The 24,793-nt window shown below is 48.0% G+C and overlaps 1 protein-coding gene across 7 annotated transcripts in view; it reads left to right on the top strand.

The window, feature by feature from the left end:
- The window catches only part of ULK1 (unc-51 like autophagy activating kinase 1), a 99,801-nt gene extending 78,611 nt beyond the window's left edge, over positions 1-21,190 (top strand). For 4 of the 7 annotated variants that reach the window (XM_073313039.2, XM_073313036.2, XM_073313035.2 and 1 more), the window contains 13 exons: positions 208-330; positions 420-571; positions 1,904-1,987; positions 2,694-2,956; positions 3,808-3,992; positions 5,003-5,118; positions 5,739-5,882; positions 7,886-8,073; positions 10,913-11,091; positions 11,289-11,407; positions 14,207-14,364; positions 15,426-15,561; positions 18,181-21,190. In XM_073313039.2, coding sequence (XP_073169140.1) covers positions 208-330; positions 420-571; positions 1,904-1,987; positions 2,694-2,956; positions 3,808-3,992; positions 5,003-5,118; positions 5,739-5,882; positions 7,886-8,073; positions 10,913-11,091; positions 11,289-11,407; positions 14,207-14,364; positions 15,426-15,561; positions 18,181-18,236 — 1,903 coding nt within the window. In that variant the 3' untranslated portion in view covers positions 18,237-21,190. The remainder of the gene's footprint in view (positions 1-207; positions 331-419; positions 572-1,903; positions 1,988-2,693; positions 2,957-3,807; positions 3,993-5,002; positions 5,119-5,738; positions 5,883-7,885; positions 8,074-10,912; positions 11,092-11,288; positions 11,408-14,206; positions 14,365-15,425; positions 15,562-18,180) is intronic. The other 3 variants (XM_073313040.2, XM_073313041.2, XM_073313037.2) reach the window with 2 other exon arrangements.
- The last annotated feature ends 3,603 nt before the right edge of the window (positions 21,191-24,793 follow it).

The following is a 24,793-nucleotide window of genomic DNA, read 5'->3' as shown; positions in this document are numbered from 1 at the left end:
ACAACTAGGATAACTAATCACTGGACGTTTTTGATGGTTATTAAAACAAACTAGTAACATGAAAGATCTGAGTCTCTGGCTTCCAAGAGGGTGCTGTAAATATGTGTGTGTGTGTGTGAGAGAGAGAGAGAGAGAGAGAGACTAAAAACGATGAGAACCCCCTGATTTCCCTTTTATAGCTAAGCTAATTGTATTCTTTTTTTTCAGCTTACATTGTAAGCTCCTTGTTCTGTGTTTTGTATGGCACATAGCACAGTGGGGCCTGGTCCTCGGTACTACTGCAATACAAATCATAAACAATGAAGATTTGGCTTGGTGGAAAGTAGCTGGGTGAGCTCAAATGTGTGGTGATGTTGTTTTCGTTGCCCTTCTTTAGTGGCATCTTGAATAACCTGTGCATTATTGCTGTTTCCAATAAGGTCTGGCACAGTCCGAAGATCAAGCAGTACAAGCCCTCTTGGGTTTGCTAAAATCGGTGCTTCCCCTCCTTTCTCTGGAGAGCATGGAGCTGTGCCATCCCCCAGACGGTTCTCCTTCGGCGGTGCTAAGCCTTACACACCATCCCCGCAAGGTAAGGTGCCAGCCAGGTAAGGGCACCCCATTTCACTAGAAAAAAGGAAGATGGCCTAATGGTTACAGTACGGGTTGGGATTGCTGGGTTGTATCCCTGGTCCTGGCGCTGATTTGCCTGACAAGTGTGTGTACCTCAATTTTCCCATCTGTAATACGCGGATAATAATACCCATCTGCTGCATGAGACATGAGGTTTGCTTAGTGCTTGGGGAAACACCTTGCAGTCCTCTGGTGAAAGGCTCCATGCAAATCAGAATGTTCATGTTACATTTGAAAGCAAGGCAGACGAGTTCGGAATGAAAGGCTTCAACTGCTTCCTTGGGCCCTGCCCATCAGCCTTTCCCATGGTGAAGTAACCAGTGGATCTTCGCTTGGGGCCTGCTGATGAAAGGAACCGATGTTCAGCTGCTGCACTGAGCCCTTGTTTGATCTGTTGTCCTGCAGCAGCCTTGTCCCGAATGAGGGGCAAGGGCAGAGAAACGCAAGAAAGAAGGGCCAGATTTTCAAAAGAACTCATCAGCACCCAGCAGCTCCCATTGCTATCTGTGGAGGGCGAGGGTGGATTCCCCCTTGTTCTCAAAGGGACCTGCTGGCTTTTGAGCTCTTTAGAAAATCTGGCCCCAGTTGTGTGTCTTGGGAATCCAGAATCTTTTCCAGTGCTGATTTCAGTTAAAATGAATTTTACCTCAGAGAGTTGGGTCCACATCCCAATCATTATACATTCGGTCTTATCAGGGTTTGGTGTCGTTACTGATTAACAAACAGGGGGTGACATTCTGGTCTCACTCAAATCAATGGCAAAACTCTTGCTGACTTCAGTGGGGCCAGTATTTTGGCAAGGTCAGTGGAATCCCCAGGGGTAGCCTTCTCGGTATCAGACAATCTGACCCAGACGCTACAGAGCAATTCAAGGGCAGGGCATTTGGGGATAAGATTAGCCCTGTTCTGCATGTGTTGTGATATGGAGAACTAGCTAAAGGGACGGACTTGGATTTTACTAGATCCTTTACATCTCTGAAGTCTCCAATCCCATGTTTACAGGACTCATATAGGTGGGGAGCCAATGTTTTTCCTATTTGATTTCTCTAATTAGACCCCAGTCTGTTATGATGAGCTTCTGATCAAGCTTCCTAAAGCTCTCAAACTCCTTTCTCTGGAGCTTTTCAGTCCTTTATTCCTACACTGAGGGAGGAGAAGGGGAGAGGTAGCTGTGTAAGTGCGTCTTGCGCTCAGATGGGTCTGCGGTGAAACTTATTTATCTAAAGTGGTTGTGGCATCGTCTGGGAAAACCTAATACTGTATAAACCTTTTGATTGTGTCCCTCTTAAAGTTGGAACAATTCCAGAGCAGCCCGGCCAGACTGTTTTCTTCTCCCCACCTGGAGCAGAAATGAGAAGCAGGATCCCCATGCCTGGTATGTCCATATTGTGTTTATCTTCCTCTTCTCTTTCTGCCTGCCTCACATGAATAAGGGGCTAGACACAACAGAAATTTGCTCTCCAAAGGGCCTTGGGTACAGTATTATCCTTCTCTGATGCTTGGCTCAGACAGGAAATGCTTTGTGATGAGAAGAGAATCCTTACCCATTGGCTCCTCCCCCGCCGCTTCCCAGCTGTCCTTATACCACAGGGCCGTGAAATTAACATGTTTTAATGGTGCTTGTGGATTGCACATGATAGAAACTCTGGCTTGTGTCTTGGAAGTTACTGGTTTGTGCGGTGTGGAATCCCAGTGGAAGTCCTGATTCCTCCTCCTCCTCCCTACCCCCATGTTCTCCTAAGCCCTCCTTGCTAATTTGCTGGGCCAGAGAGCTCTGACAATGTGCAGGGTCCCAGCAGATGAACTTGAGCAATGATGCCCCCTCATTTCATGAGCCCCTGGAGTTCATGCACCCACAGGTCAAAGCCTAAATCAGGCCTGAAGTTTGGTGGCATGTTGCTGAGAACAGAGTCTGGACTTGACCATGTATTGAAGGATTTGATCTGTAGGTGCCAAGGACAAACTTGCCTCCTCTGCTTTCTTAAGGCTTCCCTGTAGGTCCTGAGAGCAAACCAGCTCCCATTGTTAGAACCGGAGAATGACTGTGTGTGTGTGGGGTGGGGGGTGTTCGGATTCTCTAGGTGCCTCAGTGCCTGACCACTCTTCCCGAGGGATGGGCTGCCGGCTTCACAGCGCTCCCAACCTGTCAGACTTGCATTCCTGCAGGCAGAAGATTACCAAGCAGCACTCTGACCCTCTAGTTGCTCACTTTGGCCACGCTCCGGTCAGTCAGCCCCTGCAGGTTCATGGCTTGCAGCCCTGCCGACAGCTGAGGTCCTCACCAAAGCTGTCTGAATTCATGCAGAGAAGTCCCTTGCCAACTATCTTGGGCTCCCCTACAAAGGTATTCTGTGGACTGTGTCTTGCAGCTCAGTCTGGTGGGTTATTCTGGAGTAACTAACTGTGTTTAGATAAAACTGGTTTGGATTTGCCGTGGCTGGTTAGTTGTTCCTCAAGGGCTATTTAGTCATCTGTGTGCAATGAGTCAATGCTCCTATTCCTAGTGGACAGATCTCGCTTGGCATCAGCATCTGAGCAGTGAGTTCAAGGGTCTGAGAGGGCCCTGCAAATGAGCTGCCCTATCCCTACAGATTAGGACTGAGGCATAGCAGTGGGCTTCTGTGTGGGGCTGAGTTCCACAGTGCGGCTGGACTTGTAACACAAGGTTTTGCCCTGCAGGCATCCTGAGGGTGGTAGCAGTAGAGATGGGATACCTGATTTCTGCCTGTGAAGCGGATGCTATGGTTACCTTTGGTCTCCACTTATATCCGAGAGCTCACAGAGTTTAAGGCGAGAAGGGATCACCAGATCCTCCAGGCTGCCTTCCTGTCTATCATAGGCCACAACACGTCACCAACATGCTCAGCCCAAGAAGTTGGATTAGGCTAGAGCATTTCAGACTTCAGGAGACTACGTTGGTCCTGAGCCAAAGACAGAGAACAGGAGAGGTTGAATTGCCCCCAGTGTCCGAGGCCCCTGCAGTGGAGAGAACTGAGTCAGTCAGGCACAGCTCTGAAGCGGCACTTAAAATTCAAAAATGTGTGCGACAGCTGCCTTTCCTCTGGGGCGGGGGGAGGGCCGAGATGGTTTCAGTCACAGTTTTGTATAGACAGCTTCATGTAGAAAAACCCAAACCAGCTTGATGAGAATATTTACAAATAACTCAGCGAGAAACCCCAACTCTCTCCTTTCTAGGCTATGTCCCCTTTTGAGTTCCCCAAAACCCCCAGCTCCCAGAACCTGCTCACACTCTTGGCCCAGCAGGGAGTCATGATGACCCCGACACGGAACAAGACTCTGCCAGACCTGAAGGAGATGGGGCACTTCCATTGCCAACAGGCTGGCCTGGGCTTGAGGCCTGTGGAAGAGATTAAGGGCAGGTGAGATATCGGCGTGTTCTGTCATAAAGTACGTCATATCGTGCACACTCACGGCTACAGTGCGTTTTACAGTCATCAGCTAATATTCACAATACGCCTGTGTTGCAGGCTCATACTACCCTGACTTCTATAGGCTTCGCAGGCAGAGGCAGACCATGACCTAAATTAGTGACTTTGGGCATCCTAATTTTTGGCTGTATAAAGGGGCCTGATCTTCAATCGGTGATGAAGACCCACTCTCTGCAAATCAGGCTCCTTTAAGGTGTTTCAGGTTGGGTGCCCCAAAACTGAAGCAACCACAATCACCAGGCACTCCTGAAAATTTAGACCAGGAGAATGGCCCACCCAGCAGATTGGTGGTAGAGCTGGGATTAGGACCCCAGCCCTTCACCCAGCTGGGATCCAGGCTCAGTCAGTTAGACCAGACTGCCATCAGTTGCACGAACACACCGATTGCTCCATTTGGAAATGGTTCCTGCAGTGTCCTACCATTGAGGCCATTTCAGGGCCTAACCCTACTGTGCTGTCATTAGTCTTCTCTAATTATCCTCCTGAAGCAGCATGGCATTTGTGGTGCAAGCTCAGCTCTCTCCTGGGTTCATCCTGAATAGCCCCATATCGAGTGTTGCAGTTCTGCCTGTCTATCGGGGGGAGGCGGCAGGGTTTGTTGCAGAGGACGGAGTGAGGTCTGAAGGAAACCGTTTCTGTGGCAGAGCTCCATTGGTGAATGCTGAGGGAAGGAGAGATCCACGAAAGGAAGGTGTTGATGCAGGTAGCTGCGCTGCTAACTGTTCCCTGTTCCAGCAGGAGATGCCCCTACGGTTCTGATATAGCGGAGTAAAGAGCCTCACAGGCCAACAGCTGCTTCAGCGTTAAGCCCTTTGCCGTGCAATGTGCAGAACGGGCAGGGAGGCAGAATGGTGCAGATTAGGGAGTGGAAGTTCACTGAAACCTCAGCCCCTCCTGAAACTGTCTTTGTCTTCCTGCTTCACCTTTAATTTTCTCTCTAGATCTCTGAGCACCGGCCGCCTCACTGACCTGCTTCTCAAGGCTGCCTTTGGGGCTCAGATCTCAGAAGCTGGCAGCAACGACAGCCTGAACAATGAGAAGCCAATGGAGATCACAGGTATGAGGGGAGGCCATGCGGCCTTGCCTGGTTCTTGCTTTCCAGGGCTTTGTGTGAGTGGGAGGTCTCTGGTCTCCTAGCCTGGGAGCAGGAACTGACTGCTGTATCTGAAATGGGGATAATGCTTCTTCCTTTGTAAAGCACTTGGAGACCTAGGGATGAAAAGCGCTGTGGAAGAGCTGGGTATCCTTATTACTTATTATCTCTGAGGTCTTTTTTATGATGGATATTTTAACGGGGACAATTGAATAAGCATCGGATGCTTTTCAAAGTGCAGCTCAAACGTGCCTTCACCCTCACCGTGTCCCTTTGAGATAGGGGGACATATGATCTCCATTTCCCAACTGGGAAGTAGCGTGTGGAAGGGGTCCTCCTCTGAAGAGCTGCAGGAGTCGGCAATCTAGTTGGCAGTGAGGCCATGTAACGCTGCCGGTGCTCCTTGGTTGCGCCCTGTTTGTATGCAAGCCTGTGTCATTTCCTTTGTCAGCGGGATGCTTGGAAAGGAAGCAGTGGAATCTAAAAAGAACGGGTGGGAACAGCTTGAGGTTGTGGGGAGAGGAATCCTGTCCTCTGAGTAATAATCCTGGTAAAAGCTGCTCCTTTTCACTCTTCCTCTGTAGCTCTGCCTGCTGCTTATGGAGGAAACCTATACTGTGGGGCTAGAGCTGGGGGCTCTGTGAGCCCTTCCCCAGTGATCTTCACGGTTGGATCCCCTCCAAGTGGGACAACACCACCACAAACCACTAGGACCAGGATGTTTTCAGGTAATGGCCCTGCCCTTCTGCTGTGATGGGTCTGTCTGGAAGACGGTGGCCACAGGCCTTCATGCCACAGACTTTGCTTTCTGTTGTGGGAGCACTGGCAGCTCTGAAAGGTTTAGCAGAATGCATTTGTTCCTGGCCTGAACGCCATTGAGATTATAACCCTAGCAAATACTAAAACAAGTTATCACTGAAAGCTCTTTCCGTTGCTTCGAGGAGGATTGTGGATGATCAAGAGAGGTGCAAATATTTGTTACTTGATATCTCTCTCTACTTCAGGAATAGCCCGTTTTTAGTGCTTTCCTATCAGAACAAGTGTCCGTGTCGGTCAGTTCACCCCCTCTAAATAATGCTGTTCAATAGGAAATGACTGTGTGCTTAATAGTTAACTTGGGGAACACTTATGCTCACCATTATGACTCTGCATTGTTCAGTCAAGATGTAGAGTTTAATTAAAGGACTGGCTTTAACACCTGATTAAGGAGACCATGCTGAGAGCCCTCTTTCTTTCTCCCTCAGTCCCTGTCCTAAATGTGGGCTTTTTGGCATTGAGCAGAAAATCCCCAGGATAGCATGAAAATTGATTATAGAGACCAGAGGGTATGAAGATGAATCATTCCCTAACCTGCTGAGAGCGTCCTGTACATCATACGTAGGCTCCATTTTCTTCAGAGTCCTCTGGAAAAGATGCCAAGCCACCCCTAAGCCTTTCCAATGCAAGCCGTGCAGTGTATATTATGACAAGTTCGCTAAATGTTGCAACTGGATAAGAGTTGAGCTTGAAGAGCTGTGACTGGTCCTTATTACCCCTATTCCATTAAGTACTTCATGTTTTCTAGTTCATGTACAGAAATGGGATAGCAGGCTATCATTATTGGGAGGGAGGGGGCTCGGAGGCAGTGTGACGTAAGCTGAAGCTATACACGGCCTCAACGCATGACAAGTTTGGAGTGACCATAAATAGGGTCATTAGACAAGTATAACAACAGAGCAATTGTACAGGCCAGATTAAAGCTTCTGAAAACGGTGGCCTGCAGATTCAGGGACACCCTAAACCTGAGATTCCTACAGCTTTGCCTGTTCCATTCGTCTCTCCTCAAAGAACTGGAAATACTCAGACCTTCTTTGCGGGCTTTGAGGTGTAGTTCTCAAGCAAGGTGGCCTTAAGGGAAAGAAAGCCGCATACAACTCTGTACATGAGTAACTCAGCAGCAAATTATGTGGCTGAGCCTTTTGAAGGCTGTATAAAGCAGCAGATGGAATCCAGAGGGGAAAGGCTGTGTCTTTTCCAACTGCGATGTTCAGTGACCGTAGGGAATCCCATCTTAGCAGAATTTGCATAGCTGGATTAGATAGATATGCATTACAGCCAGGATTGGAATCCTCTGTGTCTCAAAGAGAATGTTCCCCATCGACAACATATGCTTCAATGCGGGTGATGGTGAATATATTTAATTCTCTTATTATAACTGCGTGACTTTGGAGAGTCCTTTTGCTATTGATAAATCTTATAGTAAACAATGTGTCTGTGGTGCTCTCTGGGCTTGAGTATGATTGGCCCAAGGGGACGTGGATGGTGGTGGTCTAGTTGATGGGACACTGGACTAGGACTCAAGAGACCTGGGTTCAGTTTCTGGCCCAGCCACAGTGTGGAACCTTGGACAGCTTAATCTGTTTTGTACCTCACTTCCCCATCTGTAAAATGGGGGAGGAGAACAGTTCCACCCAAATGAACCAGGAGCCCGGGTAGTGACATGCTGTTGTCCATAGGGTCATAACTACTAGAGATGGCAAATAACGGGCTCCAAGATTGTGGCATACACAGTTACGTTGCCTGGGATCTACTGCTTTCTTTGTTAGGCATCTAATCAAGAAACCCAATACTCTATTTCCTAGCAGGGTGTCTATGTGGTGGAGGGGATTGTACATCGTCTAAGCAATGGCTATGCTGCAGTTCTGCCTGGTATTAATGTCTAAGTCATTGCCATGTGTACTTTTCTTCTCAGTGGGTTCTTCAAGTTCTCTGAGTTCAGGAGGCTCATTCAGTGGCAGACCCTTGCTAGTGGGAGCTGGTGGGGATGCCATGGAAGCTCTGTCTAGTCTCCGGTACACTCTTGTGGATCCCATTGCGGCTAATCTGGAAGGGGCAGTTACATTTGAGGCACCAGAACTGCCTGAGGAGACGCTCATGGAGGTGGGTACATCCTATGGACTTAAAACAGAAAAGGAGGGGTGGGGGTGGAGGGGTGAATCACCAAAAGCAAGTCCAAAAAGCTAAAATATTGGATATTTGCAGCTGAGGGGATCAGACCCTCTGCAAGGGAGCAAGGCCAGTTTACACCAGATCTGGCCCATAAAGTTCAATAAGTAAAAAATGCTTTCAGCATATTGGTCCTGCTTGTCTGGGAGGGAACAAAGTTACTGAGCTTTTTAGTCCTTGTGGCTGGTTACTGGTGTGACAGGGGGTATAATTTTGCCATTTCTAAAGCTGAAATTGAAGGTTGGAAACCGCACTCAATATTGCATGTTCTTCTTTGACTGAAAATCAGCTGGTTGTGAAGAAAGTCTGGGTTGTTTCTTTTTAAAAGGAAAAAAAACACAAAAAGTGCTCCTGATGTCTAGCCAGAATGCAGCCAGCGAGCTATTTAATATCTCCCATTATTATCTTCTGCATGCACTGGGGATTCCGTTAGCGTTACAATCTCCGATGAAAGGACCTAAAAGAAAATAAACTTGAGGCTTGTATTGATAGCAGGGGGAGAGAGAGAGACTCTGAACCAACAAAATAGGCTGTTGAACCATCTTTGTCAAGTTGAAAGGCAGCCAGACACCGCCTTTTCCCCAAAGTGAATGGAGCGGAAAACATAGCAAACGCTCCCTCTGCCCAAGTCCATTTGAGATGTAAGTCAGGTTATCCATTTGCAGTGGAGCTGGGGAGAGAGGGGAAGAACTAAGGCATGGTTTCATCTTTATTCATAATCTTGCGGTAGCTCATGTAGGACTATGGAAGGTTCTTTACAACCAAGCCTCGAGTCCAATATCAAAAAATCATCCTCTGGATACATGCAGAGACCTGTGCACTTTGGTTTAAGAATTAAGGTTTGATTGTTCCTTTTAAAAACAAATTTTTTTACAAAATCAGGTTAGGGAAATGAGACTTGAGTTGTCAGGTATGCACTGAGTTGGTTTCATCTGCTACGGTTTCTGCAGAGCCATAGGGCTGAGATTTTAACATGGATGTGATCCATGTTGTGTGGGGGTTAACTAAATTTCCTGCCGCCTTAAGAGTCCCAGAAGCATGGGAATGTGGCAGCCACACCTGCTCTGTGGGCCTGAACAGAATCTTCCGAAGGAAATGTCAGCTTGATCTTGTTAATGCTGTGCAGTTCTGCTTCAGATGTCTGCAATGAGTCATTCTGGTTTGGTCCTCATTTCTGCTGAACGCAGGCTTTAATAATCCATTCACATGTTGCAAAACCTTCCTGGCACCCAGATTTTTTTGGCTTATTTGTAACCCCTTTTGTGCCCTGCGGATCTGTCCGGAATGCCAACCTGACAAATTTTCCACCCAGATGCTTTCTGCTGACGTTTTTACAGCACGCTGAAATGTTGGCATTTTGAAACCTATTATTTATCTCAGGTTCAGTTGTAAAAAGTAAGTAGATGTTTTTTCTTTGAAAAAGTTCCTTTAGGGGAAAACACAACAAATTCAGGACTGTATTTAAAAGTTTGATGTGCAGTGCTAAAACAAAGTACATATTGGGGACTGGGGCAGGAGAGGTTCTGAATGATTACTGATGGCAGGACTGGAAAGTACCATGGGCTCTTTATGGGTAGAGAGAAAGGAAGGTCCACTGAGTTGGGTGCTAACCTGGCAGTTGGGAGACTCGGGTTCAATTCCTGTTCCATCATATGTGACCTTGGGCAAGTCACTTAATCTCTCTGTGCCACAGTTCCCCATCTGTAAAATTGAGATAATACTAATTCCCTATTTCACAGGGGTATTGTGAGGGTAAAGATACTAGAGATTTTGAGGTGCAATGGAGGCCAGGTACATATGAAACCCATGAACCAAGAAGCTGAACTGATGAATGAATGAAGAAACCTATATGATTGGTTGCTCAATGTGAGGGATGTATTTCTCCCATAACTCCTAGACTAAAGGGCATTAACCTGTCGCTTTGAGAGGAGGACTGACCCACTGTATGAATAGAGAGCCAAGGTGGGTGAGGTAATGTCTTTTATAGCCCCCCCTCCTCCCCAATGTCTCTCTAATATCCTGGGATCCACACAACTATGACACTGCATGCATCCATTGAATGCATGATAGACCTGCTAGCTCTTCCGATCATTTTGATAGAAAATACCAAAAAGGGAATTCCACAAGAAGTTCCAGCGATAAGTTCTAACAGGTTTTATAGTCAGCTCAAAGAGCTGATAGTTACTGTAGGTCCTATGAGTAGTTAGCCCGCAGGCTATACTGGGTGGGGTTTATTCAGTAAAACTCCGCGTGAAATGGGGAAGTGCCCCTTTGAGCTGAGCCCACTGCTGAGGGGTTTCTTCCCCCTATTAAATGAAGGTGCTCGTAGCTCAAGGTGCTGGATTGAGAGCCAGGAGGCCAAAGGCCATGGTTCACCCATAGAACAGATGCTCAGGTAGCTGCGGGACAAGCTTGCCCACCACGCCCTGTCAGCGTGCCTCACTCCTGACCTGAAACAGGAAGCAACTCTGGAGAAGTCAGTTCCGTGACCATGTCAACTCAGCTCCTGTGAGGCACTGCTTGTAAACTGGTGGCCTGAAGCTGTGCTCTGTTAATCTGTGAAGGAGGAGGATTGGTGTCTGGGCTTGGGTCCGAGTCCGGGGATTTCATGCCCAGACACAATAACAACTCCTTGTTAGAATTACATCCTCAGCTTCTGCTTTCATAACCCAGGGATGAGTCCTCTATGCACTGGCGCTGTTGCCAGTGTGCCCTGCCTCCCTCACATGCTGCATCCTGCACGTAACCTCTGTGTTGGTGTTTCCTTCTCCAGCAAGAGCACACGGACACCCTGCGCAGCTTGCGCTTCATGCTTGCCTTCGTCCACTACGTGCTGGAAATCGCCACCATCAAAGGGAGCACCAGCGAGATGAGCAGCTCGGTGGCCTCCGAGTACCAGCTTCAGGAGAGTGTGGTGGCTGACCAGATCAGCCTTCTCAGCAGGGAATGGAGGTAAGGCCCAGGGAGAAGCCAGGTTACCTTGGTCTGTTCTGAAAACCACCCTAGCTGCTGTGCATTGCTTCTCTCTGCCATGTGCCTGTGGTGTGCATTTGGAAAGCACTCTGGGACACTTTTATTGTAGCGGTCGTGCTGTAAATACACTGACCAGCCCATTGACCTGCGTGCAGTGAAATGTGCTTCCTTTGCAGCTATGCAGAGCAGCTGGTACTGTACCTGAAAGTAGCAGAGCTGCTGTCCTCGGGCCTGCAGACAGCCATAGAACAGATCAAGGCAGGCAAGCTGTGCCTCTCCTCCACTGTCAAACAAGGTAAGGGCCCCTGAGCGCAAGTACAAGGGATGCGTCTGGAATGCTGGAGCTGTGGAAAGGAGCTTGGAATGAGGCTGCTGTACCCCCAAAGGCCACCCACCCCCCACTGCGTTGCCCTGAGACTTCAGCAGTAAGAGCAGAGTGAGAAGCTGAGTTCATCCTGCTAGCTAGTGCTGACCCTCTCTATTATATACTGAGTGCCCTGGATGAACACAGCGCAGGCTGTCTGGGATCATTTGCGTGGATAACCAGCTGCCTCCCTCTTCTCTTTGGAGCTCCTGGAGGAGCAGCTTTTACACATGCGTGCACACGCATGCCCCTTCCCCCATCCACATATATGAGCCATCGCCACTGAACTCGGCTAGTGGCCTCACACTCAATAGTGAGCGCCACTGATGCATGTAGTCAGCCTTCCTCACACTCCTCTGCCCCTCTCCACCCACCTGTGCTGGCAGTTTCCTTACACGCTGCCATCCTCTGCCAGCGCACACACGCACCCCCACTCTGTGCCAGCAGCCTGCCTTGTCTCTCCCCGACCTTCTCCCAAGTATTACGGTCTGTTTGCAAAGTTATCCGCCCTCTGCCCGGTGGCGTGGAAGAGGAGCACATGAACCTCCTGGCATTGCTGGCCTCCTCAGGGATGCTTTTCATACACCTCAAAGGACCTGCTCCTCGCGTGACATTCAGTTTATGCAGGAACCCAGGTTCTTGCTTGTACCACTGTATGAATCCTCACAGCCAGTTAGAAAGAAAGCATCTGATCTGAATATCTCAGCATGTCTCTGTACACAGGTGCTTAATTATACATGATGGGGGTGCAACTTAATTACGTGCTGTGTGTATTCGTAATGTGTGCTTACTTGGCAAGTTGAGTCATTTCTTGGCAGTCATGACTTTCAAGTGAAAGAAACAAAAAAACAGGAAGTAACAATACCCAATGGCAACGCAGGAAGCCATTTATTTATCAGCCTGTTATGCCCTTCCATTGGTTCTGACATGTTATGCGTCTCTGTCATCGCACAAGGTGGCCACGGTTCAGTACCCAGCTAGTGGCTGGGTTTTTGTCTTAGCACTGGGACGCTATTGGGGAGCCTTTCAAAGGCACCAAGGGCAATTAGAGGCCCATCTCCCGCTGGCTGCCGTCTAACTGTGCTTTGTGCCTTTGAAAATCACCTCTCTGCATTAGGGGGATTGGTGTCAATAACTGCACACCCTCTCTTTCTGCAGTGGCCAGTGCAGGGGCTTAGCTACACAATTTCCACTCATGTCAATGGAAAGTCATGACGCTACATCTCCTCCTTGCCACTGAGAAAACCTTCTCCTGTTCAGTGGCTGAAAGGTTAGCCTTTGCAGAGCAGTTTGCCCGCAGAGGCCGTAACGCTCAGCTCTCCCCGCTCAGTGACTCTAGCTGCACTGTGTTTTGTTCAGGCATGAGGCAGTGGCCAAAGGAAATACTGCACCAGTAAATCCCGGTGGCTGGAATTTTACTCCACTCCGTGGGTTTTCTGTAACTGACTCTAACTTCCCCATTGAAAGAGAAGATGGCAGAGGCTGAAACTTTCCAAGTCCCAAATCCGCTGTACGTTACTGTACACTGGCTGGTGCCACTCAGTTTACCCACCGGGCTCTCTAAGAACCGGGATGAGCTTCTGAGACTAGTCTCCGAACTCTGAAGTAGAGCATATTCAGGGAGAATGGGAATGAGTTTGCAGAAGCTGTGGCCAGCCAAAGCTATGGCTGTCCTTTGTAGCCTGAATAACAAATTGTTCTGAGCATTTATAGAGAAGTCTGAACCTCTTTTCCCAGATGCTTGTTGTGTACCTTGTGGATTGTAGCCTCTAGATCTACAGCTGCGCTTTCACCAAAATGCACTGGGGATTAGGCAAGCTATTCCATTCTTCCTTCTCTCCCCATGAAGCACTGCTTAGAATTCAGGGTCTCAAAAGTAAATGAGGAAGTGAGAGCAGTTTGAAAGGCACTGACGGTACTTTGTGATGAACGCTCCCTTTTTAACATGTAAAGTTGAATGCATTAGAGGGAGACCTTCAAAGGCACCAAGTCCCATTAGCTCTGTAGGTTAGACCTGTGTGCCTTCGAAAAATCTCCTGGTTCAGTAGTGTATCCGAGCTACTAAAAGTGGCTCAGTCTCTTGCTTTGTTGAACACCCTTTTGGATTGTTGTTGCTGGCCACGTACAGTAACGTTTACATAAATTCTTCTTGCTCTTCTCCATCACGCAGTCCTGGAGCCTTAAAATCCTAGCTGCCCTGCAGGAAGGGAGGTCAGGTGTCCTCGTACGTTCACCTGGCAGGGCAGCAAAGTGCTGCTCAGCAAATAATTGATCTATCCCTGCTCCGCTCCATTGCTTCGCCCACTCTTGGCATTGTAGGCTCCATCAGCTACCATAGGTGAGGCAAGTTGGCATCACGCCTCCAGCCATCGGATCAGAGAGGCTCCGTTTCTGGAGTGTTTGCTGTTCCCAGTGGTGTGTGTGGCAAAGTGCACACACTGAATTGCCTAAACCTTGTTTCAGCTAAAAGAAACAAAACTAGATCTGGTGGCAGGGGAAGTAGAAGCATCTGTGGGTATCTCCATATCCGAGCCTTAAAGCTACTGCACAAGGCTAAGTCAAAGCCCATGATAGTGACAGGTATGTCACAGTCTGTATGCTACTGAACGGCTGAAGCTTTTCCTTAAACAAAGCACCTTTGAGACACTCCTCCAAGGTCTGGAGCGTGGGGAGTAGGTGAAAGAGGCAAAGCGGGAAGATGAGATGAACATTTTGTTTCTTTTGCTCTAGTTGTGAAGAAGCTGAACGAACTTTATAAATCCAGCGTGTCAGCCTGCCACTCTCTGAACATGAGACTCCAGAGATTCTTCTTGGATAAACAGAAGCTCATGGATCGGATCAACAGCATCACAGCAGAGAAGCTCATTTTCAGCTATGCCGTGCAGATGGTAAAGATCTCACAGCCCTGTAGGAGCAGTGTCCAGCGTGCATCGTGGCTTAGCATGATTGGTCACAGCTCACATACAGGGTGCGGGCAGGTTGTTTTCACGCCTGGCTCGTTGCACGTTGGAGGGCTGGGAAGGGACGTACGTAGCACTGGGTGAATAATGGATTTTTCAGTTGCTGGCAATTCAGAAAAATCTGACAAATGTTTCATTTTGGGGTAAACCAAAAACAAATGTTTAGCGAATTGAAAAGTCAGAAAACATTTAGAGTTGAGTTGACTGAAACATTTCGTTTGACCCTGACTTGAAATTCTTCGTTTTGATCTGGGACATTTTAACAAAAGCAAAGGAGGACTAGGCACAGAGTGGAGATGGTGCCCTGCTTTTAGCCCAGTGGTGAGGACACTCGCCTGGGATGTGGGAAGACCGAGGATCAATTCCCCTCTCTGCCTGATGTGGAGAAGGGATCTGAACTTGCCTCTCCCCCATTCCAGGGGGAGTATCCAAGCCACTGGGCTATGGGGTATTCTGAGGCAGGCATCTCTCTCTCTCCTGGTAAAGCTGTTCCACTTTTTATAAAAAACATTAAATAGTTCTTGCAGCAGGAACTTGAATGTGGGTCTCGCACATCCTAGGTGGGTGCTGTAACCACGGGACTATAGAGTCATTTTTACTCTTCTTTCGCTGGCCCAGTGGCTGTTCATTGTGGCTCTGAATTGCCACCGTGGTCTGTGCTGTCCCCACCATTTCCTCCTCCTCCTTTTCCGGCCGTTTTGTAGCTCCGGCCCGAAATGTGTTGGTAACATTGAAACAAAACGTTGCCTTTCGACGCCATCGAGCCGTTTCGATTTTTCAGTCCCCTCGAAACTATTTGGCAAACTCTGCACAAATTCGTGGATGGTTTTGGATTGACCGAAACGGCGTTTTAGGGCGAATAAACAATTATTAAATGGTGCCCGGCTCTCGGTGGGCGTGCTGCTGAGCGTGGCTTGACGGTGCAGCCTCCATGGCAATAGTACCCCTGTACCTGCTGCATGGAGTAACTGGGCGGGGTTTGCACACAGGTGCAGTCTGCAGCCCTGGACGAGATGTTCCATCACAGGGAGGACTGCGCACAGAGGTACCAGAAGGCTCTGCTGCTGATGGAGGGGCTCTTGAACATCATAACGGAGCAGGGGGACATCGAGAACATCAATAAATGTGAGCAGCTGGGCACGGAGTTTCTTACTAGAGCCTCAAGTATTTTTCCACCTGTGGATCCAGGGTCTGTCTCCAGGGTTCCTTCCACCAGGGCTAAGTTCTTATGGATGCACCAAAGATGTCTTTGTTTGGAATAACTCCTTCAGTGCTCAGCTACCTGCCTCCTGCTTACAGAGCGGCAGGACGCTGCCGTAAGGACCTGCTCCTGTGGGAGCCGCCCCGGCAGAGAGATTGCTAGGGCTGTAATGCAGCCTTGTGCTGCGTGAAGGAGCTGGCTCAGGGCAGTGGGTTTGGCAGAAGTGAAGGTGTGGGTTTGGTTCCCAGCTGGGACTGTTAGTCTGGTCACTCGGGCAAGCAAAGCAGCAGTCGCTGTGGTGTGAAGGGCACTGCATGAGACAATCAGGGCTGCGGCAGCTCTTCCGAATGCACGTCTAAGGGTACGTCCCCCCTGCAGGCAGAGGTGTGATTGCAGCTCATGTAGGTTATACCCAAGCTAGCTTTGATCATGCTAGCGCCGCTAAAAGCATCAGTAATGACGCAGCACTCATCCTGCGATCAGACCTCCGGCTGCAGTGTAGACATACCCTGTGTCAGCTTGCGAACCCTTTACCAAATCCTCCCTCCCCTCCGTTAACCAAAGAGCCCAAAATGGCTGAGACCGTGGCAGGCAGGTTTTGTTCATCAGCAGTCAGTGCTGAAACCTGAACTTCTACCTCCTTGCAACCCCTCCTGATGCACCTCCCCCCCCCCCGTCTCTTTGTACCCTTCAGAGAACAAACCAGCCCTCTTTTAGTTTTCCCACCCCAAGACAAACAGATCCCTCCCAGTTAGCACCCATCCTCTGTCCTTGTGAGTGGACACTCTGTCCCGCTGCTCCGACCCCATGCTGTCACGAGTGTTGGGTGTCATTCTGAGAGCACTGAGCTAGCGTGGACCCAGAGCCCGTGCTCTCTGCCCTTGGTCAGTATGGCTCAGTTACAGAACCTGCCTGCGCACGCTGGGGCAGCGGGAAAAGTCTAATTAGCATCATGTCAAAAAGCAGGAGAGTGGGTTAAATGCAACTCTGGCTAAGCTAAATCTGGCAACGTAACTGCAATGGCAAAACCATTATTGCTGTCTAACTGGCTGGCTTCCCGGCGGGGGAATTACACGGCCACCAACTACACTCTTCCCCTGGAGGCACAAAAATTGCCAGTTAGATTGCACCTGTTCCTCAGCAGGGGCGGGGCCGTTGTCCTAATCCGCACCTAGGTGTTCAGTGACACTGGGTACCTTATGAAAGAAGAGAATTCCAGCCCGCAATCAGTTAAATAATACAGTATGTATAATACTTATTAATAAGTCAGTTAAATAATACCAAGAATGATCAAACTTTAACAGCTGATCTGAAGTGTTACTAAAGGCGGGGGGTGGGGGGAGCTGCTGCTTTAACAGTGCCTGGTAGGCACTGACTGGATTATTAAGGAATGCTGTGTGGTTTCTATTGCAGACACTTCTCATCAGTCTCAGGCATGTCTCTTATTCAGAGAGAGAGCTCTCTGGCTAATCCACCTGAAAGACACCTCTCCCCAGCAGAGATCTAGTCACTGACTTTTTAACTGAGGCTTTGTCTACGCTACGTCAGTTACAGAGGCACAGCTGCACCGATGCCGCTGCGCCACTGTCATGCTCCTGACGAAGGCGCCCTCAACCGGTGGGAGAGGCGGTAGCTGAAGCTGTCGGCGGGAGACGCTCTCCCGCCGACGTAACCCTGTCGACTTTGGATGGTGTAAGTTACGTTGCTCAGGGGAGTGGATTATTCGCACCCCTGAGCAATGTGTGTTATGCCGAAGTAATTTGTGAGGTAGACGTAGTCCCAGAAAGCTTGTCTCTCTCTCTCTCTCTCTCTCTCACCAACAAAAATAGGTCCAATAAAAAATATTACCTCACCCACCTTGTCTCTCTTATATCCTGGGACCAACACAGCTATAACAACACAGCATACGGTCTTTAATCCAGTTTATTTCACAGCTTCCTGAATGAGACAATCTCTCTTGCGTGTCTCTTGTTATAGTGCGACAGGCTGTATTTTAGATCCCAGTGTACATCCCAGCTACACACACCTACTGGTATTAATTATTTACATCAGGAATTCCGAATCTTGAGCCTGAAGCTTTAGGAATTAATCCCACATTACTTTGAACTTCCTGCCTCCGTAAGAGTCTGATCAGACCCTGATTTCTTTGTGTCCCAGACTGGCAAATATTATTGAGATCTTGAGCCATCTTCACTACTGGCGTAAACCACTTCCTTGGTTTAAATAGCTACAACCCCACTGATTTTAGAGGCGAATTAGGGCCCTTTCTTGCTGAGAACTCGAAGTCCCAATGAGGAACAGTGTCCAAAGTACTGTTCTCTGACGTCTCTAATGATTCCCACTTCTCATGCTCCTCTATGCATGAGGACGTTTTGAGGCAGGTACTCAGCTGGTGTAAATGGATGTAACTCCATTGAATTAACAGAGCTGCATCCATTAACATCGGCTGAGGAGCTGATCCTGTATGTCTCCTGCTTATTCTGTTAGCTTTAATATTGCTGGAGGGCAAGAGACTGATTTCCTGTGTCCTTTCTCTCTGACAGGTAAGATGTGTATCGAACGCCGGTTGTCGGCTCTGTTATCGGGGATCTGTGCGTGATTTTAAAAGTGCTGCTTGCCACGAATCTCACGCCAGCCAATCGCCTTCGGTTTCCGATCGCCTGCTGCAGTGGTGGAGAAGGAGCCTGGCTGTGGGAAACCTGCAAGACACACTGCTTGATCTTATTTGTAGTAGTCAGGAAGGTTTTCCGCAGTAGGGATTTGGATTCTCTTTTGGGGGACATATGACAGCAGCGATTGCAAGCACTTCCCCACCGTATAGACCGGGGGAAGACGTAGGAGAGATGCAGGGTTTTTCCCTCTCTTGGTGGAGGGGGCAAAGGAGAGAATTCCCTTCCTCCCACTTCCACTTCAAAGGACAAGGCTGCTGCCTTGCCCTCCTGCTCAGAGCTGGAGTATTTTAGTGCTGCATCCATTGCTGGCAGTGGATGTGCTGAAACCGTTAGCAGGAACTTTCAGGTGGACTGTTCAGTGAATTGAGAAGGGTAGAATTCAAGGCCAGTTGCATACTTTCCCCGTCCCCACTGATAGCCAAGCACTCAGGAACTTGCTGTTGACCTGCAGCTGCTCCTTTCCCCTGCCCCATCTCCATTCTCGCCCTTCTTGTATATGTCATGCCACAGAGCACTTCCTGTGTGGGGGAGAGGAGTACCGTGGGGAAGCTGGATCTCTTTTCCTGGAGCGTTGCTGAAGACAGCTGCAACCTTCTGAAAGACTTCCTGAGCAATGCTGGAACAGCATTGCCACTGAGGAGGCTCCCTTGTATCAAGCATGAGGAGGCAGGTCACATCCCTACCTGGACGGGGAGCAACAAAGGACAAGAAAGTTGTGTATATATATTTAAAAACAACTCTAGCGTTACAAGAAGCCCCGATGGTTTTTCCCCCATTGGGGTCAGTATCCTAAACCCTTGACTGCACAGCTTGGCCCATCAGTACATATCCACGCCCATGCTGTCCTACTTTCAGCTGTTGGTTAGATAACCCTTTCCCCCACTGCCCCCCAAAAACACTAACTTTGTGAATCAAAGAAGCACTTTACACACTATGGGAACTTTGACAAGTTGCCTTTGCATCACACGGTGGCCCCGGAACTTCACGACTGCTGGGAATGCTGTTCTTTTGTTCCTCGTTGTTCTTTTGCACTACGTTTGTGTGTCTATATTAATACATATTCCTCAAGGAGAATATGTATCGATATATCGAGTGTGTCACTGTGTGTATTTAACTGTACTGTATCTTGTGCATGAGCAGCAAACAGCAGCCCCCGGTCCATGTGCTGTTCCCCTCCGTGCCAGGCAAAGCTGACTTGAAATCCAGCAGTACCAAGAGGCTTTTTTTATTTAAATGTTCTTTTTAAGGACCGTCCGTACAAAGCTCCATGGTTTTTAAGAGCTCAAGAACAGACATTGAGATCTTACATATTTACAACCGAAAATGCATTTTTTATTGTTTTGCTGCTTAATTTTTATAAAACCAACCAACCAGCCCGTTTAGTGTTCAGTTACCTTCAGCATTTCTTTTTCAGAGACTGTGTAGCCAGACCAGGCCTGTGGGTGTGGGCGGTTGAAGACTTGTTGAGGCTTGGATGCTGTGAGTGTGTGGGGCGGGAAACTGGCTGCCTGTGTGTGTGTGTGTGTGTGTTTTAACTTATCAGTGTCATGGCAGTATTTTCTTAGCGCTGAGTGGAAAAAGTAACCTCCATGGGCGAAATGCGAACCTGGGGCTTAGCTTTTGGGATCCAATAACATTTTGCGTATGGTGGTTAAATCTTCATTACTTCTCTCTCTCTCTCTCTCTCTCTCTCTCCCTCCCACTGTAATTTTTTGCACGTTTTTGTATGACACTCTTTGGACAAAATATTATGCAAGGAACAACTCTGACGTGTGAACCAGCTTCATCTGTGGCAAGATGGACGCTTCTGGTGGCAGAACACAAAAGCAAAGAAACCCCCGTCCCTCTCCAGGGGAGTTTGATTACATAATGTGTCGCTTCAGTATCAGGCCTTCATTGCTTCATTCATTCACAGCTTGCTGTTGCTGTGGCTCCGTGTGCCTACGCCTAAAATAAAAACAAACCTGCGGTTGGAGATGTTAAGCAAGAAGCAGACCACTTCGGAAAGGATCGCCACCAGTCCTGCCATAGGCAATTCTACAAGTGCAATACGTTAACCTGGATGCAGCATGGAAACAGCAAGCCAGAACAAACTTCCCAGCAGACACCTGCTTTTCACACTGAATGCCAACCCCCCCAAACTTAATAGCTTATTGCCAAGTATTAGTCAGTTGCATCCCAGGATTTGTGTTTATGCCACAGGTGTACCGATCCGTGGACACGGCAAGCTCAGCACTAACCTTCCAGCTGTACTTAATTACTTGAATGTATCAATTTTTGTCCACATTCAACGTATATAAATATATATTGCTCCAAAAAAAAGTGGTTTACAGATCTTCAACCAATATATAAATAAATATATATATGTATGTGAGTGTGTGTGTACATATTATATATATTTTCTCAATACTTGAAACTTAGCCACTGTGCTTGGATTTAAAAAATAAACAAACAACAAGAGAAAGACAAAACAAAGAAGACAGATGATTTCTTTTGCCATCACTTTGGTGACTCTATTTGTTATCTAAATGCATGTAGCGTGAAACCAACTTTTTTTGGGGTAAAAATAGTATTTATTGCTTTGTAGACAATAAGGAATGCAAAAAAGAAGAAAATTTGAAGTTACTAGTGTAGTCTATTCACTATCGTTATGGGTTTGTTACTTGTTGCAGCGTTTGTATGTAGTGTCTTAACTAGATTTCAAGAAACCTCAATCTAATAACATGTATCTTCAGGTTTGTGAGAAAGTGTATGATGATCTTCTTTATAAGGTAATGCTTGATTGTCAACTTTTTTTTTAATTTGTGTTTTGTGTGACTTTTTTTTTGGCTTTAAATTGTAAAACACTGATTTAAGAAAATAAAACTGATTTGAAATTGTCCGTGATTGTGTCTCCATTCTCCAGTGTCACTTAGTTGGTAGCATTAAGGCTAATGATACCTCGCTGTTGTTGAACGCTTCTCATCAGTAGAACTCAAAGTGGAGGTCAGTATCAGTTTGCAACTGAGGAATCCCTGTGATAAGCAGATAACTAGATCCCACCAGTCCTGCAAGCACTTAAGCCTGGGCTTAAATTTATGTATATGAGTAGTCCTGGTGGACTAAAGCTTCCTCTCATGCTTAAGTATTTTCAGCATTGGGGTGCTGGAGCGATTTGCTGCACTGTCAGGCTAACATTACATGTCGTGGTTCAGAGGCCTGAGGGCAGGTTAGAAGCACATAGTCAGATGATGTCCCAAATACTAGGGTTGTGTGTAGTGTTTTACGTTTTGAACGTTTTTATAAGAAATGTGGTTTTTGGTAGTTTAAAAAACTTCTGTTTTATTGATATGGTAACAAATTCCCTTGATCTACCAGCTTTTCTAATCCAAGTGTCTGCCTTAGGCTGGAGGTTTTGTTGTTGTTTTGCGGGGGGGTAGAGGAAATTTCAGCCAAAAAGTTTCTGAGAAAAATTCATTGACTTGCCCATATTAAAACCAACTCTGGCGACTTTTCCTTTGAGAAGCTCTAGTGCCCCCATCCTTTGGAGCAGGGTCTTGAAATTTGGCAGGGGGTAGCCTTTGTGCCAGGGATGTGCCTCTTGCCTTTCCCATGAAAATCTGCCCACATTTGGCCAAGCTATAAACTTCTGAAAAATTGCAGCTTGCACATGCTCAGTAGAGACTTGCTAGAGCTTTGCAGCTAAATTCACGGAAGGTTCCATCTATACTGGGGCCTGTTCCAGCCCAGGGCTGAGCAGAACTTCCCTGTAGTTGGAGCTCTGAGCTGCTGCAAAGCCAAGCATCAGAACTGAGAGCAAGGAGCCTGTCTCTCCTGTGTTCTAAATGAACACATGGAGGAGGAGGATGCCTCGTTTGAATGCAGGGGGAATAGATTGGGACAAGGAGTCTGGTGGGAGGAGATGCAAACTGGAGGCTGGCAGAGTGGGTGGGAGAGAAACTGGAGTTGGAGTGTGGGAGACTGGAACTGGCTGGGCAAGGAGATTGGGAACGGGGGAGAATGAGAGGAAATTGGGAGGGGGAGTCCTGAGGGGTGACCTTGCCATGTAAAGAGTTGGGGACTGGGATGAGAATCTTGAGGAGTAGAGATTGGGATGAGCTACTTGAGAATTGGAGTGGGATGAGGAGCCAGGGGTGTGGAACTGAGACAAGACAGGTTGGAGGGGATGGGATAGTAGGGGTCACACTTGGAAGGAATGGGTTAGAAAAGTCTGTGCCCGCTGGAGCACACTCCCATCCAGACCCCAGAGCACAATCCAAGATTCCTGAATCTCCCCATTCCTCTGCCGTCGGCAAGTCTCTGTGAACCCCAGGGGCACAGTGTGTTCTCCATCCCCTTCTCATGCCGGCTCTCATCGGGGATGACAACATCCTGCGGCTATCAGTTACTCGGTTAGCTCCAGTGACAGAGTTCTGTGTGGTCGATCTAAAGCTTCCACCCCTGCTGATGACCCATGTGGGTGTCACTCGGAGGCCACGTCAAGGAATTTCTCGGTTTTTTCCAGTTTGCTTTTTTTAAAAAGTTGGAAAATGACACACAACGTTCTATTAAAAGAACCTTATTAAATTGCAAAGTTAAGCACTCAAAGCTAGGAAATGCCATCAGGGCAAATGAAGGTTGCATAGGCATCTTTAATTCTGGCACTTCCTAATTTCTTGAATGTTTGCAATCTTACTCTGTAACCTAGTTCTTTGTGTGGGCTGTAGTACGTAGAAATGATGGGAACAGTCTGATGAAATGTAATTCCAGAATATGCTGGTTCATCAAAGCTGAAACATACGGGCCTGTGTGCATAGGAGCAAGTGTGCAAATGTCTGATTCCCGCCTCTCTCATTCTACAGCCAAATGTTTAGAGCACGTACCTGGGATGTGGGAATCCCTGGTTCAAGTCCCTACTCTGCCTGATTTAGAGAGCTCTGTGATGGAAAAGCATTGCTGCAAAGCCGCACTTGAACCTGTCTCTCCGACATACCCAGTGAGTGACCTAACCACTTGGCTAGTCTGGATCTTTGGTGTTTTTTCATTAAAAAATTCAGAGAGGCTACTTCAAACCTTGAAATTCTTCATGAAGCACAATTACTGTTTTCCAGCCAGCCCTGCTGAATACTGTCCTTTCGCTCTCCCACCCCCGTCTTTCCCACCGAAGGGAATTTGATTCATACTGGCTTTCGCTGAGAACATTTTTTTCCTTGAAATGCTGGTCTTGCGTAAGTTATTGTTTATACTGATTCGTTCACTAGGAGAGGCGGGACTTGCTTTTCTCAGCAGAATTGCCCAGTGCAGAGGCTGGTCTTGAGACCGTGTAGTTCAGTGGTTCTCAAACTGTCTGTCGTGACCCCGTTTTAATGGGGTCGCCAGGGCTGGCGTTAGACTTGCTGGGCCTCCAGGACTGAAGCCCGAGCCCCGCTGCCCAGGGCCGAAGTCCGAGGGCTTCTGCCCTGGGTGGCAGGGCTCAGGTTACAGGCCCCCTGCCTGGGGCTGAAGCCCTTCGGCTTTGCCCCCCCCCCCATCCCCACCCGGGTGGCAGGACTTCGGTCCCCACTCCTGGAGTTGTGTAGTAATTTTTGTTGCCAGAAGAGGGTCACGGCGCAATGAAGTTTGAGAACCGCTGGTGTAGTTTAAAGCAATGGGAAAAAGTCCTCTTGGCACAGGTTTGACAAGCATTTTGTAAGTGTGCACGGTCAGCCTCCCCATTCCAGCCAAAACAAAGCTCCTGGAGACATTGAAATGACAGCTGGCTTGGCAGCTCAATACGTCACCGCCTAGTGTGTAGCTCCTGAGGCACGCTCAGAAGCCATGTATTTATTTTGAGTGGGTATAAAACCTTGCTCTGTGGGATGGCTGAGATGTGCATCAACTCGCTGTGATGTGGTCAGGGCAAGAATTAGAAGAGTTGTCACAGTATGTAGCAGAGTCTTTGCATGCTGGAAAGTACCAAGGGCTGGGGGGCAGGGCTTTTCTTTTGAGGCTGCCCTTTGGGGAGTTAAAGGACTGTGGGGAAAACTTCTAGCCAAGCAAAGTTCAGAGAAGAACCACATAAACAGCACTTTACACAGTAGGTTGACAACTTTCTGCTGAGTCCATGGGACTCTGTGCGTAGGCAGCAAACCTCAGGGGAAGGAATGAACACAAGGGAAACCAGTGCTCTCTTCTGTTTTATAAAAGTGTTAAAAATGCACTTGAGGGGCCCGTGGATTTTGGTGGCACTAGTGTAAATTGCACAGCCTCTCAGACAATCATGAGCTATTTTAGAGCTGTTGCTTTTTTAGTCTAAAAACATAAGCCAAGAAATTTCTCCAGCAAGTTTGGCTTCGTTCCCATTTTATATTTCTTAGCTGGTAAACACGTCAGTAAAATCCTGTTCAGTCCACTGTCAAAGTTCAAAGGGAGGATGGTGCCAGCAAGGAAATGCTCAAGAAGTGGGTGTTTGAAAACCCAGAGGCTACAAAGCTCAAGTGTTCTAACTTTAGTTCCATGCACAAAT

The sequence above is a fragment of the Lepidochelys kempii genome, chromosome 15 (assembly GCF_965140285.1).
Source record: "Lepidochelys kempii isolate rLepKem1 chromosome 15, rLepKem1.hap1, whole genome shotgun sequence".
Classification (NCBI taxonomy): Eukaryota; Metazoa; Chordata; order Testudines; family Cheloniidae; genus Lepidochelys; species Lepidochelys kempii.
Note: the sequence above shows the minus strand (reverse complement) of the source record. Positions and strands in the feature narration are given on the sequence as shown.